We start from the raw sequence: 19,551 nt of genomic DNA on the forward strand, positions 1-19,551 counted from the left end.
TAGGAAAGCTGGCAGTGAAAGAACGAATGTTTTCGAAAGTTGACTCAGGGCAGCTATGTTGGTAGGGGCGACAATCCCATCAAAGACAATGCACTGACATTAAAATTAAGCCGTAACTATTACTTTTCAACTGATTTTTGATTTCACACAAAAATACACACGGTCCCAGGCTTCAACTGGGACCGTGTGCTTTGGTCAGATGAGACCAAGATTGAGCTTGTTGGCAACAAACACTCTAAGTGGGTCTGGCGTGCCACGAAAGATGCGCATGCTGAAAAGCACCTCATACCCACTGTGAAGTATGGGGGTGGGTCAGTGATGCTGTGGGGCTGTTTCGCTTCCAAAGGCCCTGGGAACCTTGTTAGGGTGCATGGCATCATGAATGCTTTGAAATACCCGGACATTTTAAATCAAAATCTGTTGCCCTCTGCCCGAAAGCTGAAGATGGGTCGTCACTGGGTCTTTCAGCAAGACAATGACCCTAAACATATGGCCAAATCTACACAGAAATGGTTCACCAGACACAAAATCAAGCTCCTCCCATGGCCATCTCAGTCCCCAGACCTTGTTTTGTTGGCAAAAGGGGGTTTTACAAAGTATTAACACCAGGGGTGCTAATAATTGTGACACACATTATTTGATGTCAATTTTTTTTTTTTTTATGTGATTATGTTATTATGAGTTTTTTTCCCCACTGAATGAATGCACTTGTATTGAAGGTTAGATTTTTCTCTTTTTTTCCATTAAGGTCCCATATTATTTAAATTAAAAAAATATATATTAGAAGCTAAAAAACACATCTTTTTCAGGGGTGCCAATAATTATGGAGGGCACTGTAGATACAGTGCTGGCCAAAAGTATTGGCACCCCTGCAATTCTGTCAGATAATGCTCAATTTCTCCCAGAAAATGATTGCAATTACAAATGCTTTGGTAGTAATATCGTCCTTTATTTTGCTTACAATGAAAAAACACAGAAAAAGAAAAAAAATTAAATCATCATTTTACACAAAACTCCAAAAATGGGCAGGACAAAAGTATTGGCCCCTTTGAAAAATCATGTGATGCTTGTATAATTAACAGCACCACTTACTTACCTGTGGCACATAACAGGTGGTGGCAATAACTAAATCCCACTTGTAGCCAGTTAAAATGGATTAAAGTTGACTCAACCTCTGTCCTGTGTCCATTTTGAGGAAGCATAGGCAATCTCAAGGCTTGCAATGAATAAACACAAAAGAGAATGGAAAAAAAAAAAAAAATCAATATCATTTTACACAAAAAGGCGGGACAAAAGTATTGGCACCCTCAGCCTAATACTTGGTAGCACAACTTTTAGACAAAATAACTGCGAACAACCGTTTTCGGTATCCATCACTGAGTTTCTTACAATGCCTAGCTGGAATTTTAGACCATTCTTTTTTGGCCAATTGCTCCAGGTCTCGGGTCTCCAAACTGCCATTTTTAAATCTCTCCACAGGTGTTCTATGGGATACAGGTCTGGACTCATTGCTGGCCACTTTAGAAGTCTCCAGTGCTTTCTCTCAAACCACTTTCTAGTGCTTTTTGAAGTTTGACCTCTGAGGGAGACCCAGTTCTCTCACACTGGGCCCTGCATTATACTGCACAATTTGTTGGTAGTCTTCAGGCTTCATAATGCCATGCACAGGGTCAAGCAGTCCAGTGTCAGAGGCAGCAAAGCAACCCCAAAACATCAGAGAACTTCCACCATGTTTGACTGTGTGGACCGTGTTCTTTTCTTTGAAGGCCTCGTTTTTCCCCGTGTAAACTCTATGTTGATGCCTTTTCCCATAAAGCTCTACTTTTGTCTCATCTGACCAGAGAACATTCTTCCCAAACGTTTTTGGGTCTCTCATGTAAGATTTGGAAAACTCCAGCCTTGCTTTTTTATGTCTCTGGGTCAGAAGTGGGGTCTTCCTGGGTATCCCGCCATAGAGTCCCTTTTCATTCAGAGGCCGACGGTTGACACTGTTGTACCCTCAGACTGCAGGACAGCTTGAACTTGTTTTGATGTTAGTCGAGGTTCTTTATCCACCATCCGCGCAATCTTTCGTTGAAATCTCTCTTTAATTTTTATTTTCCGTCCACATCTAGTGCCATGTGCTTTACACTTATTGATGACACTGCGCACAGTAGACACACGAACATTCAGGTCTTTGGAGATGGCTCCTCAAGTCCTCAGACAGTTCTTTGGTCTTCTTTCTTTTCTCCATGCTCAATGTGGTACACACAAAGACACAGGAAAGAAGTTGAGTCACCTTTAATCCATTTTAACTGGCTACAAGTGTGATTTAGTTATTGCCACCACCTGTTATGTGCCACAGGTAAGTAACCAGTGCTGTTAATTACTTTTGCCCGGCCCATTTTTGGTGTTTTGTGTAAAACGATGATGATTTAATTTTTTTCATTCTCTTTTGTGTTTTTTCAATGCAAGCAAAATAAATGAAGATATTAAAACGAAAGCATTTGTAATTGCAATTATTTTCTGGGAGAAATTGAGCATTATCCGACAGAATTGCTGGGGTGCCAATACTTTTGGCCAGCACTGTAGTCCTGCAGACCAGTTGAAATTCAGCGTGGGGGCCGGCCCCCAGCCAATCAGGGGGATGAGACAGCGCAACCAGTCCCTCCTCCCGTGGCTCCAGCAAGGGGGCCGTCGTCATCCCCCCCGGGACCCTGGGTGATCCCCTGGACCATCTGTGCGCCCATGAACTGGCCTTCAGGGGAAGGAATGAGGGGCCACGCCCCCCCCCCACCACCACCACCACAAGACAGGGCAGAGTCCCCACCCGGAGAGGGTGACACCCCGTCGACCCACTAGCACCCCGTCAACGACCCGCGCTGCGGCCCAAGGAGGATACCCAGTCAGAAAAGAGGGGAAGGCTAATTTTGAGGCCATTTCTCAACAAATCTCTGAAAAACCATATAAACTCCTCCACATCATCCCACAGTTTCTTAGTCTCTGAATAAAGGCAGAAAGACAGATCAAATTCTGGTAAAATATAATATGATGATAGAGAGGTGGGAGACATAGAAAGTAATCGTATCTGTATCGTTTTTATCCCTCTTGTTAGTATGTTTCTTTTGTACAGTGAGTTAAAATAGGACTGAACTATTGAGAAACTGGAATTTACAGTTGTCTCCTAAACGGTGAGATGAACATAAACACTCTCCTCCATTAAATACTAGCGCTTTCTCCCACTGTATGCAGTTAGCTCGTCCAGGTTGACCTTAATGACTATTGACCGAAAAAAGTGCGCTGACCCTAAGTGATGTTGATGTTTCAATCATCCCCTTGGCCGATGCTCATTTTTCCCCCCGCTCCCATTCAGAAGGATGTGGCAGAAAGAGGGCGCTGGCCCTAATTCTGTGTCTTAGCAAACCCACCACCCTAAGAGATCGCTTTGCATGGATGCTGCCCTCGTATGGCCCGCTTTGCATCTTTGAAACTGACTCATTTGCCAAGATCTTATATGTTCAGTCAGAGCGGGCCTTCTCTTAGGAGGTACTGCTCCTCCATTCATTTGAGGAATTTGAGGAATTCCTATTCCATCTTTGCGATATTTCGGAGAGGGAAGGGGTCTCAAACTGGTATTAAACTGGAGCTTAAATTGTTTCAGTGTTTAAATGGTTTTAGACTAGAGTAAAAATAGTGCTAAGGTAGTGTTAAATTGGTGTTAGTGGGGCTAAATTGCTGCTAAAGGGGCTCTAACCCGATTCAAAGTTTGCGTTATACTAAGGTTAAACTGAGGCCGCAGAACTAGTGTTAAAATAACATTAACCTAGTATAAAACCTGTTCTAAAGTGGGGCTAAACTGTTGAAATGAATGTCAAACTGATGCTATTTCAGAACCTTTACCACTTAAGCATAATTATTTGAATCAGTACTTTTAACCAAGTATCTTTTTGCACCCCCCCACACACACCCCAACTCACTCAATTAAAGTTCTACTCAAGTGCACAATGCAAGTATATACAGTGCCTTGCAAAAGTATTCGGCCCCCTTGAATCTTGCAACCTTTCGCCACATTTCAGGCTTCAAACATAAAGATATGAAATTTAATTTTTTTTGTCAAGAATCAACAACAAGTGGGACACAATCGTGAAGTGGAACAACATTTATTGGATAATTTAAACTTTTTTAACAAATAAAAAACTGAAAAGTGGGGCGTGCAATATTATTCGGCCCCTTTACTTTCAGTGCAGCAAACTCACTCCAGAAGTTCAGTGAGGATCTCTGAATGATCCAATGTTGTCCTAAATGACCGATGATGATAAATAGAATCCAAATGTGTGTAATCAAGTCTCTGTATAAATGCACCTGCTCTGTGATAGTCTCAGGGTTCTGTTTAAAGTGCAGAGAGCATTATGAAAGCCAAGGAACACACCAGGCAGGTCCGAGATACTGTTGTGGAGAAGTTTAAAGCCGGATTTGGATACAAAAAGATTTCCCAAGCTTTAAACATCTCAAGGAGCACTGTGCAAGCCATCATATTGAAATGGAAGGAGCATCAGACCACTGCAAATCTACCAAGACCCGGCCGTCCTGAGATGCAGCCAAGAGGCCCATGATCACTCTGGATGAACTGCAGAGATCTACAGCTGAGGTGGGAGAGTCTGTCCATAGGACAACAATCAGTCGTACACTGCACAAATCTGGCCTTTATGGAAGAGCGGCAAGAAGAAAGCCATTTCTCAACGATATCCATAAAAAAATCTCGTTTAAAGTTTGCCACAAGCCACCTGGGAGACACACCAAACATGTGGAAGAAGGTGCTCTGGTCAGATGAAACCAAAATTGAACTTTTTGGCCACAATGCAAAACGATATGTTTGGCGTAAAAGCAACACAACTCATCACCCTGAACACACCATCCCCACTGTCAAACATGGTGGTGGCAGCATCATGGTTTGGGCCTGCTTTTCTTCAGTAGGGACAGGGAAGATGGTTAAAATTGACGGGAAGATGGATACAGCCAAATACAGGAACATTCTGGAAGAAAACCTGTTGGTATCTGCACAAGACCTGAGACTGGGATGGAGATTTATCTTCCAACAGGACAATGATCCAAAACATAAAGCCAAATCTACAATGGAATGGTTGAAAAATAAACGTATCCAGGTGTTAGAATGGCCAAGTCAAAGTCCAGACCTGAATCCAATCGAGAATCTGTGGAAAGAGCTGAAGACTGCTGTTCACAAACACTCTCCATCCAACCTCACTGAGCTCGAGCTGTTTTGCAAGGAAGAATGGGCAAGAATGTCAGTCTCTCGATGTGCAAAACTGATAGAAACATACCCCAAGCGACTTGCAGCTGTAATTGGAGCAAAAGGTGGTGCTACAAAGTATTAACGCAAGGGGGCCGAATAATATTGCACGCCCCACTTTTCAGTTTTTTATTTGTTAAAAAAGTTTAAATTATCCAATAAATTTTGTTCCACTTCACGATTGTGTCCCACTTGTTGATTCTTGACAAAAAATTAAAATTTTATATCTTTATGTTTGAAGCCTGAAATGTGGCGAAAGGTTGCAAGGTTCAAGGGGGCCGAATACTTTTGCAAGGCACTGTAAGTATAGTATATAAATAATACTTTCTAAACAGAACTTCGGACTTAAAGACGTATAGCTCTAATAAGCCACAATTGTTCTCTTTTACTAAAATAAGTTATTACAAACACATAAAATTTGCCATTAATTTAAAAATCTATAATATTTAGTACATGTTTTGAACTACGGAGAGCGCCATGTTTTATGCGTGCAATGGAGGCTCGGGGTGATGATGTAGTTTGCTACATTCACTAGACCAGGGTTCACTAAATCCGGACCTCAGTGCCACTTTTCCAGTCGTATTTACCATGTCTCCCTCCTCCAACACACCTAAATCAAAATAATCAGGATCATTTTTAGGCTTCTGGAGAGGTTGCTGATGACATAATCATTTGATTCAGGTGTGTTAGGGGAGAGAGACGTGGAAAACACGACAGGAAAAGTGGCACCGAGGTCCGGATTTAGTGAACCCTGTACTAGACGAACTACCGGGTTACTCCAATTCCTTCTACGCGGCGAGACGTCCAACACATGCGCACATCGGTTAAAATCGGCGAGTACTTACTATTTGTCTGTTTATCGAGTCCTTTATTACCTTTGTATTGCCTCAAAATACTTTTTGCATGTGTTTTCCTCTTATACTTTTAAACATTGTGTTTTCTTATGGTAGCTTTGAAGCAGATTGTTGATCTGTGGACCACATTAGTCACGTAGCATATTTAAACAACCCTTATTGGATATTACTACGTTTAAGTATTTTCTTAAGGCATTTTTAGTATGTTCTGTCTGTATGCATCTAAACAAAACAAGGTGAAAGCATACGGTAGCACTTTGGGTGTCAAATTCGCCTCTTGTAGACGTCTCGCCGGTGCAGCACATTTTGGCAGACAAGGGCGTAGGTTTGCATAGAGACAGCAGGGACAAAACGCTACCAACTTTTCAGGATGCTTAAATTGCTCCCACCAACTTTTAAGCAACCTTATTTGCATTATATAATGTGTTCAGTTATATAGGTCATTTAGATTGTCTTCCCATATGAATTTTCTGCTCCATTTTTTTTTCTCAAACGCACGTTTGATTGGCTGATGACTTGACCCACCCCAGACGCACACATGCACGCACACACGCTCACAGTTCAGAATTACGTTGTGCTGGCATGCCCTCCTCTGCCCGCTTCAAAGAGGAGGGAGATAGACCCTACTCACGTGACGTCACAGCCACGCCCCCGCGCCATGATGTCCGGATACTCGTCATAGAAATGCATTAGCGCTTCGTAAATTCCTCCTATTATTGCACGTTTTACTGCTCGTCAACATTAATACTCAAAATGGTGAAGTCGTGTGTGGCGGTCGGTTGCAAAAACAGAGAAGATAGACGGAGAGACTTGAATTTTTACCGTCTTCCGAGAGACCCGAAGAGGAGGCCGCAATTGACTGCTGCAATTCGACGAGAAAACTGGGCTCTAAACGACTATTTTGGACTATCCAAACGTCATTTTATATCTGGTAAGATGCATTTAATATATATTTAGAGGGTTTTGGGCAGACAACCACAATTAAGATCATTGCTAGGCTAATCGCCGACAACATACACGTATGTATGTAGTGAGTGCTATCGCTAAACCATATAAACATTAAAAGCCCTAGCTCCATTGACAAATGACATGAAATACATTAGACTTGACAGTGGATGTTACCAAGAACAAAAGATTTTGAATTGAAAATTTCGTAACTCACCTTCCGAGCACAAGATTCCTGCCGAATTTCCGTGTACGAGGACGTGTTTCACCCAACCAGCAACGTAGCATTTATAAGCCTCCAAGCTCTTAAAGTTTTTCAAACTTTCGTGAGAATAGGCTGATTTTGTGTGGACAAGATAGTTGTAAATATCAGGATATCAGATGTCAGGCGAAGCCAGCGGGTCGAAAAACATCGATTTAGGCATCAAATACGGATCTGGCGAATGGATAAACTGAAGCTTTTCCACGTAACGCCTTTTATGCAACGGATCCAATGAGTTTACAGCGTCAGATAACACCGGGGCTCCCATGAATTGCTCTATAACTTGCTCGACTAATTGAAAACAATGAGAATAGGTCTGAAAAAGAGGTACAGTATGGCGGCCGGAAACAGCGACACGCCCATTTTGTGACGTAGGTGAGTAGGGTGTATTAGAAGTTTTTTTCCGGCCAGCAGCCACTCTAAGTAATGGAAGTAATAGAGTTGGCATTACCATTACAATAAACTGTGTGAACTTGCTAACCTGAGTAGGAAGCTGCTTAGGTAGAGTAGAAGTGTCCTCCTGTATGTGTTTTCCACTATGTTAACTAAAGATGCACCGATACCGATACTGGTATCGGCAGGGGGCGCCGATCCAGCCCGAAATGGTGGTATCGTTATCGGCGAGTACCAACAAAGGCCGCGCGATACCATTTACCGGTCCATTATTATAACATTTGACTGCAGCCCTTTTTTCCTCCTGGTGCTCACTACACTCTGTCTCTGTGTTGTGTGATGACACGTGAACACCAAGCAGCTATCTCTATTGGCCGGCTCCAGACCAATGAGAGCGGGCCAATAGCCACTCCTAACCAATGAAAACGCCATTGGAGGAAAAACAAACCAGGAAAAATGGCGGCGGTCGGGAAGTATTTCAAAATAGAAATCCCGTCGATTAAAATCAATGGCTGCATGCAAGATTTGCGGCCTGACAGTTTCGACATGTGGAGTTAAATCCGCCAATTTCAATACCTCGAACCTGATAAAACATTTGAAGACGAAATGTGACCGAACACAACGAGTTTGAGCCTGCAAGAGCAGGACTGCTATCCAGAGGAAGGGCGCTGGACCGGAGCAACAATCTCTGGTCAGTTCACTACGTCTACTTTACTTTTATTGTGTTTTACTGAAAGAAATGCCGCAGTAATTTGGGAACTGTTTCCAAAGTAGGGTTGCCACCTTTCAGAAATAGAAATAAGGGACTCCCCCTCCCGAAAAAAAGGAGGCTAATAGAGAGTCGGGATGCTGTGGTCAATTATTATTACTTATAATTGTTAGCGTCCGCAAATGCGTAAACAAGGTTGGAACTCGAAGCAGACAACAAGCGGGGGATAGGTACAAGGGTTTAATGATTGCAAACAAAAAATAACACGTGATCGCGGGATAGAAGAAATAACAAAAGGAGTCCGTGACAGCAGATCGACGGAGCTCAATACTGCAAACTCGAAGGTTAACTAAGACAATAGGCAGCGAGCCAAAAAGCCAAAATAAAACACTCAAATACCTGCACAGGGTAGAGGTTACAAACGAGAGCAGCACACTAACAGAAAAAAACCCAATGCAGGGGCGTAACAAGCAAATGGTTTAAAAAGGTTTATTCAGTTCATTCTGAGTTTATTATTATGAATTTATTTTTACTTTATTACTGTTGGGCTAGTATTATACATGTTTTATTAATTTCACAAATGTAGCACTATTTTGGCCTTTGAGAGCCAAAGGTTTATTCAACTATTGTCTACTTGGGTTTAGTAGACTATTCACTTTGTACTAGTCTTTTTCCTATTTTGCAAAGGTAAGCAACAGCCTGACAAAGCCTTGATAGCAATGATTTCACATCCAATTATGTAGCTCTTTGGGGGAAAATATATATATATATACATATATATATATATATATATATATATATATAAAAACGGGGTGGTATCGGTATGGTATCGGCCGATACTGCACAGCCAGGTATCGGTATCGGGGCCAAAAAATGGTATTGGTGCAACACTAATGTTAACGATAATTCAACTGTGAGAAATATATTAAACTCTGCTCAGCTGTAAGCAATGTAGTAAACCAAGGTTTACACTCTTCTCCCCAGCTTTCATTTTTATTTTACTCATGTGGTCTTAAAGCAGCCCAAAGGAGCTTTCATTTTTTGTTGAGTTTGGCTGTGGTTGTAGACAAAAACAGTAGTGTTAATCCTGAAGGAAGGCTCCATTTTTATTATTCCATGACTAAGTTTTTTTTTGTTAGATTTAATTTATTGAGAAAGACAATTTTGAGTGTTAATAAGAATTTTTTTGCATTCCTGGATACTTAAGAGATGATTAACAAGTTTGTATTTCTTGTGTATGTTAATATAATTTGTGTTCAAATAATGCAATTTAAATGTGTTTTTAGTAGTTTTTGAAATCAAAGGGTACAATCATATGGTGTATCAAAAAATAAAAATAACAGACTTATTTGAGACAAAAAGTTTGCATATTAAATCTTTTAAAAAATTGTTCGTCAGAAATGTTCTTAATTGAAGAATAGATATTGTTCAAAACATTATTTAAAAGCATTTTGTTCTTGATTTAGGTGAAAAATGACTTTTAGATGTATGGGCCTAATAAGAACAAATGGTAATAAAAGTAAGTGGAAGAATCGGACACATTTATCTGTTAACTAAGCTTTAAAACTCAAAACAAGATGAAAAAAATTATTAGACTAGATTTAAGAAAAAAATTCAGATCAGGACGTTATACTGTAAAATTTGCAGTGTGAAAGTTAATACAAGTCAATACAGATTTATTTTGCCTTAATCATTTAGCCTATCAATTCTTTCTTTGTTCTTATTAGTGAGAAAGCCCTGACTGCTGTTCACCCAATCTGTTTGGCCTTATTCATGTCCTGTCCCCGGCAAAAAGTGTACATGCAGCTTATGCTGTTATATCGTCCCTACCAATATTGAGACCAAACCTACGCACTTGTTGACAGAACACAGTTTCCCCACCTTCCTACTCTTGTCTCGCCTCATCCCGTCTTTCCTGTTGGCTGTTCATTTTGCTTTTTCTGCTCGTTTTGTGAAACATTGACAGCGCTGTTATGCTCATTAATGTTCCTCTCGGGTTTAAATTGAAAGGGTTAAACAGATGACTTGTTAATGTCGCTAGTCATACTCTTGAAGCTCGGCAGTGTAACCGTTTAATGTCACCGCCCTGTGACGTCAACAAAAAAGGCAACCTAATACTTTAACTAATTTTCAAAATTATGTAAAAATGAAAACATCAAGAGGGGTTTCAATTAAAGATGTCCCGATCGATCGGGATGCCGATTGATCGGGTCCGATCACGTCATTTTCAAAATATCGAAATCGGCAAAAAATATCGGACATGCCTTCTTTTAATATATATATTTTTTTATTTAAATCGTTTTCTAATTGTATTTAACGTTACAGACTTAATGTCTTACACTCATCCAGAGTAGTTTTGGCTTAAAGTAGGGCTATCAAATTTATTGCATTAACGGCGGTAATTTTTAAAAATTAATCACGTTAAATAATTAACGCATGCGCTGCATGACCCACTCACGCATTGTCGCATACAATCTATAAAGACGCTGTTTTACCTACAGATAGTGCTAAAAGGCAGCGTATAATGAGTAGAGAGAATTTTGACAGCCTTTGTAGCATTTTTTATGTGGCTAAAGCCTTACAATACGTCTCTCAGCAATTAAAATTAACGTGGGAGCAGGGGTCGCGTTAACCGAATATTTTCCGTCGTTGACCGATTTTTTAAAACTGTGACGGAAAAAACTGAAGTCCACCTGTCTTTTTGACAGGTTGCAATTCACACCCCAGACCACAGGGTGGCGAGTGAGCATATTAATTAGCTATTGTCTCTCTTGATGCATGACGTCGTTGGCCTTACTCTGAAAAATGTCAAGGCAACTGAGTGTCCGAAGTTTCTTCAAAAAGCCCCAAAACGACGATGGTGTTGATAAAAGAGGTGAAAAAACAGGGACTGCACAAGCGGGCACGCAATTCAAGTCCATGCGCACCAGGAGGAAGGTGTAAGACTCCGTTCAGGCCACAGCAGGTGAACTGTTAATTTCATTGTTCCATAATGTAGCCTACCTACTAGGGCCACAGTCAGCTGTTTTTGTCATTGCGGAGAAAAAGTTACATATTCATCTGCTTGATGTGTGATGGCACGGTGTGGATTTTCTGTTAAGCTTGTTCGGACAGAATATTAATTTAAAATGAATGAAAACCAAATACTATTGCATATGTTGAAGTGGTATGCAATGTTAAGAGTCTTGTTAGCTCGAATTGCTGTGTCCAGCCGCTGTAGCTCTGCTGCTCTCTGTGAACTCTCTATTCAAGCCGGAACGCGCGCGGCTCTTAAGTGTCTCTGTCACGTGACTGTGTCGTAGCCGCTAACGCGCTCGGCCAAATGGACACACAAGTACGGAAGGTGAATTATGCCAAACAAAGGGTCACCACAATGTCATTATCATCATTTTAAAAATTTAAGTGACGGGTAAAAATAGATTATGACCGGATTTTTATGACCCTGTCAGTCAAAATGACAGACAACGAAAAAGTCTAGCGCAACCTCTGCGTGGGAGGCAATGTGGGGAAGAAAGGTAGTAGTTGATAATTTTCTTAACGCCCTATGTTCTTTCCCAACGCAGAGAAGATATATCAATTGGTACCACTACGCACAGTCATGGTTGTACTTCCCTTCATGCATTTGGGCAGAAGTTAAATGGCTGCAGTATCATTTACTGAAAGCTCAACAAATACACTAGATGGCAATATTTAGTCACAATATACAAAGTCACATTTATCCTTTAAGAATTACAAATTTTTCTATCCGTGGATCCCTTTCACAGAAAGAATGTTAATAATGTAAATGCCATCTTGAGGATTTATTGTCATAATAAACAAATACAGTACTTATGTACTGTATGTTGAATGTATATATTCGTCTGAGTTTTATTCATTTTTTTCTTAATGCATTGCCAAAATGTATATGATCGGGAAAAATTATCGGGAATGATTGGAATTGAATCGGGAGCAAAAAAAAAAAAAAAGCAATCGGATCGGGAAATATTGGGATCGGCAGATACTCAAACTAAAACGATTGGGATCGGATCGGGAGCAAAAAAACATGATCGGAACAACCCTAGTTTCAATATCAAATTATTTTAACTCATAATAACGTTTATCTTTTAAGAGCTGCTGCCTACACACTTTTTATATCAAGCTACTACAGTATAGTATAGCGCTAGCTTGGTGCATGTTTGTTTCCACGTGCGACTACAGGAGTTCTGCCCGGATACTGTGAACAACAATGTCATTGAGTGTGTTTATATTTGTGAGTCATCCTCAACACACAGAGGGGAAACACAAGGCTAAGATAAAGCTTTCACTGCTAAACAAAAATAATAAGCCAAGTCGCGTGAGCCACAGGAAACAACATAACCATATTCATATTCAGCAGTGACGCCGCTATTCTGCGCTCAAATGACAGCAGTCAGCAACTTATAAATAGTATCTTGCTTCCTGTGCGCTATATTGTTCTGTAAGCTACACCTATTGTTTTGTTGGCACGCAAAAAACAACTGGACACAACATTAGGTACACCTGCAGGAGCCAGTACAACTGTATAAAACAAATTCAGAGGAAGTAATGCTTACTTTTGACGGAAGGGTTTAGAAATGTAAGTGTCTTTAACTTCATTTGGGTCTGTCTCTCACAGCTAAATTAGGTGAACAAAATGTAAGAACACAAGCTGTCGTTACCCACAATCCGGCTGGGCAAACAATTGTGGAAGAGAAGTTGGTTTATTAAAAAACTATTTTGCATGGATAAAAATATTTAGCAAAAATATATAGGAAAAAAACTACAAAAATGCACTATATTTTGTCTGATGAGTACAAGCACAATTTTGGTGACTCATCATTACGGGACGGTAAAAAATATCATTGAAAAGTACAAAGACAGATGCAAATTGTTGTATTGTATTTTTGATTTGAATACAAATGAAAAGGAAAAAATTCTAGCAATGCACACTATATCATAGGATGGTGATGAATATGGAACTGATAAGAAAAAGGGGCATTTATTGATGGAAATTTGATGTAATAATTGTTGATAATAAAATAAGACTAAATAAAATTTAAATAACTCATTCACTCCGCTGGATTGCAAATTTCAAAATATATCATAGCGATGCTGTAAAATGTGCTTTTAAAAATGGAGTACTGTGTACGGGGTGTTGGGGGGGGGGGGCAGTGCCCACCCATGGACACGCTCTGCCCACCCAAAGAAAACTGGATGCAATACTAACGGCAGTCTGGACGCCACGTATGGTATCCCACTCATATAGTACTGATGTGTTCTAAGTTTTAACCTTTGCGTTGTTACCACGTCTTTCACCTTAAAAAGAAAAACGAAAAAAAAAAAAAAAAAATGAAATGCTGGTTTTGTTCCTAGGGGGCGCTACACACATTTAGGCATATATACAGTGCTGCTCAAAAGTTTGTGAACCCCCTCAACATTTTGGAATTTTCTATTATTTCAACCTGATTTCCTAATCAATTAATTCAGTAGTTTTTTTTTGTTTTTTTAACAGTTGTGTTGTCGAGACTAAATTAAAAAGAGTTTTCATCAACTGATGTAGGTGCAAAATTGAACTGTTTGGTCACAACCAAAACCGCCATGTCTGGCGAAAAGTCAACACTGCATACCACCAAAAGAACCTTCTCCCAACAGTGAAGCATGGAGGTGGGAATGTCAAGATCTGGGCTTGCTTTTCATCCTCAGGACCTGGACAACACCACATAGTCCAGGGAATCATGAATTCTGAGGAATATTGTCAAATCCTAGAACATAACCTGACGCCATCTGTTTTGAAGTTAAAGCTTGGCAGAAGGTGGATCATGCAACATGATAATGATCCAAAGCATTCCAGCAATACAACCAAGGAATGGCTGAAAAAGAAGAAGATTCGTGTTCTGGACTGGCCCAGTCCTGACCTAAATCCCATTGAAATGCTGTGGCGGGACCTGAAGCGAGCAGTTCATCCCAGACGCCCATCAAACCTCTCTCAACTGACTGCGTTCTGCAAGGAAGAATGGGCAAAAATCCCCCAAAGTAGATGTGAGAGGCTGATTAGTCACTACAGAAACCGTTTGGTTGAGGTAATCTCTGCAAAAGGAGGCGCAATATCCTATTAACTGAAGGGGTTCACATACTTTTGCACACATGATATCTGAGTTTTTCTTAAATCAACCACTTTTGTTAAATAAAGAATGACAATATAACTATTTCTTTTGTTTCAGTCCATTATTTGGAATGTCAGTATTGTGGATTTGGGTATAACTTAACATTTAATAAGGTTATTTTAGTTTTTTTTACAAAAAATCTGACCATCGCTGTGGGGTTCACAAACTTTCGAGCAGCACTGTATATATATTTTTTTACATTTTATCAAAGTTTCCACCAGTATTCACCTGGCTGTTGAGTTTGGTGAGTTTTGAAGCATTCTGAGGGGGTCAAAGTAGGGCTCAAAGCGTCGGCAGGACAAAGAATGACTTCTAGGGGGCGCTACATAGTGTATTTGGAATTTGTCTTTACACGGTATCAAAGATTGCACCTGTCTTGACCTGCCTGCCGATTTTGGTGCATTTTGAAGCATTCTAATGGGGTCAAATTGAGCTCAAAGGGGCTGTCAAACAAAGAATAACTACAATAATAATAAACCGAGGAACCACAATAGGTTACCTAAAAAAAAACATTGTCACCTGCATGTCCATACTGTTCAGTTACGGATGTGTTCCAAGTCAAATAAAATCTTTTATTTGTTTTACCATTTAACACCATTTAGACCAAATCACAACAACAGTTATCTCAAGGAGAAAACAAAACATGTTTTAAGGTGCAGTAGCCCTACGCTGGATTTCGACCTACTTGAGCATTGTAGCATTTTTTTTTTTGCCTCCACCCAGGTAAGACTAATGCCCACCCACACCTGGCATTCTGGTAACACCACTGGCTGTTTATATCTTTCATTCATCTTCTGAACCGCTTATCCTCACGAGGAGGTGCTGGAGCCTATCCCAGCTAACAACAGGCAGGAGGCAGGGTACACCTCTCACAGGTTGCCAGCCAGTCGTAGGGCACATAGAGGCATACAACCATCAACACACACACTCACACAATTTGGAGTGTTCAATCAGCCTACCATGCACATTTTGGGGATATAGGAGGAAGCTGGAGTACCTGGAACGAACCCACGCAGGCACAGGGAGAACATGCAAACTCCACACAGGGAGACCAGAGCTGGGGTTGAACCAACAATATTGGGAGGCGGACGTGCTAACCACTCACCCACCGTGCCACCCTGTGTATATCTTTCATTTATTAAAAAAAAATTACAGACATTTTAGAAAAAGCACATTTTAAAATGGAAAATTAATCATATTTTTCATCTGAATTTTGCATAAAACTTTTTTGAATGAACCATTCGGCTATACCTTAAGAATGTAGAGCAAAAATGTTTTAAATAAAAATATGTAAAATACGCATTTACAGATGCAGTAAAGCGAACAATCAAGTGTGGCAATGCATGCTCTCATTGGAGAGCTTCCCCCCCCCCCCAACCTACAATAAATGCTTGGCAGCTGTATTTAGATGCATTTTTGTACAATTTGGATAAATATATATTTTTAAAGAGCATAATTTGGGCCACATATGCTTTCTGCTGAGCAGCAACCCACAGCAGTATCTTGCATTAGCATGTGCAGGTGTACCTATTAAAATGACTCATGATAGTAAATCTCACTGCTTGTCTATCGCCATCAATGGCAACCACAAGTAAAGGTGTACCGTGGCGAGCATCATCTTTCCTCGTGCTATGTCAAGATTAAGGTTCAGTTTAGCAACTGTCAAGTTGGTACTAAGTCAAGCAGGCGGGTAGGATCACAAACCAAGGGGCTGTGCCAGGGTGTGTCCTACATACTACAGTACCCTGCTTCCGGGCGGCATGCGGGATGAGGTCATCAATGAGAAGTGAGCAGGGATGTTCTCCCAACATAGGAGGTAAGAAAGCTCTCCGGGATAAAGATGAGTTGGCTACTCACTTGTTTGAACGTCTACACAGTGATGCCAGAGAACGTAACACGGGAAAAAGTGACGATGTCATGCAAGCCTTGATGTGCAGCCCTTCCTTCCCCTTTCCCCCTTTGCATCCTCACCTGCTCCATGATTTCAGCGCGCCTCCTCCAGCCTCCTGTTTCCTGCCATGGCGGCTCTTTTCCTTCTTTCCAGTGCGGTATTCCCAACAACTCTCTTCTCGGGATCCACGCTTCATCAACGGTTGATCCCGTCTCCAGATGGGAATCCTTGCTGGCTAAAAAAGATACTCCCGCTCTCTTCCGTCATACACACACACATTTCTGTGTGCCCCTTCCCTTTGCTTTTGCCACCCTCCCCCTTTCCCGCAGCAGAGACGTCCAATCAGAGGGAAGCAGCGGGAAGGGCGGCCGCCTCGTCATTGGCTTCCCCTCCGGCTGTCCCGCTCATGCTTCCCTAAAAACCTCTGTTGCCATTGACGACAGCAACCCACAAGCTATTGGATGGATTTGTAGAACCCCACCTACTTATAGTAGCGCGAGGTGGTCCTTTGGGAGAAGGTGGCATGTCGGGACGTGTAGTCTTCTCTTTCGGAGGCCCGAGCATTCTTGGTGAGTGCACCACACATCCTTCCCAAGGAAACTCCCACCAAGCGAATAACAGGAACTCCACAAGTGAAGGCTGGAGTGGGACAAACACACAAACATTCACGTGAAGCCCCTGTTCGAGGGTCCCCGAAAAATGTGTTTTTCTTTAAATAAGGAAAATAGCACTCTGTACCATTGTACTTGTATAAAAACCTATAAATATTAACATAACAATCAAAACATCAAGTTTTGATTTATGTATTATCTCATTCACAGACACTGACGGCGATAAACGTCCAATTCATTTGCTCTCATCCCCCAGTTCAAATGAACTGGACGTCTATTGACGTCAATAGTAGCAAACTAAACACACTAACACAATTTAGCATCAATCTTTGATCCAAAGTCTCTGTTCATTGGTTATAAATGTGCAATCTTAACCTCTGAAGCCTCCAACCATTGTTTCAAAGGACTTCTTCAAAGGGACATAGTTTCCAAACCTGCAGCAATGTATTATTGGATTTATACGAAAATATTGAATGGAAACATACTTGGTTTTTGCCTGGAAAATATTTATTAAGAATTAAAGTTAAAGAAATCACACTCAAAATACTTCACAGGTGTTATCCTGTAAAGACAACAATGGTTAAATTTAAAATTAATATTGATACGTTATGATTAGGGGTGTAACAGTACACAAAAATCTCGGTTCGGTACGTACCTCGGTTTTGAGGTCACGGTTCGGTTCATTTTCGTTACAGTAAGAAAAAATGCAAAATATAAATGTGCTAGTTGTTTATGACACCCTTTTGTGCTTTCAGCAATAGGAACATTAGCCTATACAAAGCTAGAATTCAGCTCAAAAAGTAGTGGGTATTTAATGATAATAATCCAACAACAATTTGCCTTTCAGACCCCGCGTATTGGTCAGCTATCTTTCTGAAAGAAAGAAGAAAAAAGAAGTCCTGTGCTAAAGAGAAAAGCCATCCCAATGACAAAGATTTAAACATGTATTTTACAAATGAAATGGAACTTTTTTTTTTTCTTATGAGCGGTTTTCAAAAGCTTTATTGGTGAATTTTCTCAAGTTAAAGCGCCATACAGAAATTAATAAATTTAATTGTGTAAGCAGGAACTGTGTATTATTCTCATTCTTTAATTACAGGTGTTTTAGCTCATTTCAATTTAAATGGGCAATTATTCATTTTATTATGTCTTTATATTTTACCAATGTGATGTAGTAATCATTTATATTGTATATTTTATGTTGTATAACTTTAGTTCCTATGTGAATATTAGTTCCTACTTGTTTTGTTGTGGTAGGAGGGTTTTGTATTGAACACGGGGCCGTGTTGGTTATTATTATAGCAGAGAAGACAGCAGTAAATCAACAAAGACAAGTCAACTGTGCCCGGATCTACCACTCAAGAGATCTAATGGACTCAAAAAGTAGGTTACGGTTGCATATTAGTTTGAAAATCGACCGGATCCACCGTATTTTTACACGAGTGACTTCCGGCCCGATCCTAGATACCGGTAGAAGTATTGACGCAGGAGGGCCGCGTCTCGCGTCAAATAATAAACTCTGCCGTTCTTTTCGCGTGCGTTGTGTTGAGCCGCTTCTGGGAAGCGTCTCACACGCGGCCATACTGCGACTGGTGTGGATTGGCTGATTGACTCTAACGCCCGCGTTTCACTGCGTTCTCGCGGCGGCCACGTTGTCGCGCCGTTGACATTTCTGGGTTATGCTGTCCTACCGTGTTGGTCCTCATTATAGTTGAGAAGACGGAGTAAATATAATCTACACAAAGAAACTGTTACCCGATCGACTCACAGCCTCGAAAAATAAGGGTTATATTACGTCAGAAACTCGTTCGGTACGCGTCCGTTCCGAACCGAGCACCACGTACCGAAACGGTTCAATACTATTACATGAACCGTTACAGCCTTAGTTATGATCTTTTGTGCAAATGCAGAGGAAACTATTTCCCATTTGTTTTGGGAATGTACTTACTCCCACATCTTTTGGGTTGACCTGAACAGTTATATAAATTCCAGCCTTCCAGAGAGTTGAGCCATCATTGAAAATTTTTTTAGACATATTTTGTTTGGCCTATCCAACATTGAAGAACCAGAAATGGATAAAAGATACGTTATAAATCTTATATTAATATTGGCAAAATTTCACATTCACTATGCAAAATATGCTAATCAAAGACCAAATTTTCATGTTTTTGGGAAAATGTTTTCTTTATATTTGGACGATTTAAGTTCTTCTTTGAACCCCAAGGCTATAAGGACCAAAAGAGTTTGCAAACAGTACAGCTTGTGTTAAAACTAACCCCGCCCATTTATTGTTTTTGTTGTTGTTGTAAATATGTTGATTGTATGTGAATTGTTCACCCCATATTTGTAATTATTTTTGTGTGAATAAAGTTTATTAAAAAAAAAAAAAAATAGCATCGAATGTCAAGGGCGCCCCATGCTGGTGAAAAAGATCACTA

General features: G+C 40.5%; 1 protein-coding gene across 1 annotated transcript in view; it reads right to left on the reverse strand.

Annotated features, from left to right (window-relative positions):
* arhgap23a (Rho GTPase activating protein 23a) overlaps nucleotides 1-19,551 on the reverse strand; it is a 120,080-nt gene that overhangs the window by 97,406 nt on the left and 3,123 nt on the right. The window contains exon 2 of the mRNA XM_057817848.1: nucleotides 16,583-17,141. Within this exon, the coding sequence (XP_057673831.1) occupies nucleotides 16,583-16,591 (9 nt within the window). The 5' untranslated portion in view covers nucleotides 16,592-17,141. The remainder of the gene's footprint in view (nucleotides 1-16,582; nucleotides 17,142-19,551) is intronic.

Source organism: Corythoichthys intestinalis, chromosome 16 (genome assembly GCF_030265065.1).
Source record: "Corythoichthys intestinalis isolate RoL2023-P3 chromosome 16, ASM3026506v1, whole genome shotgun sequence".
In the NCBI taxonomy this organism is placed as follows: domain Eukaryota; kingdom Metazoa; phylum Chordata; class Actinopteri; order Syngnathiformes; family Syngnathidae; genus Corythoichthys; species Corythoichthys intestinalis.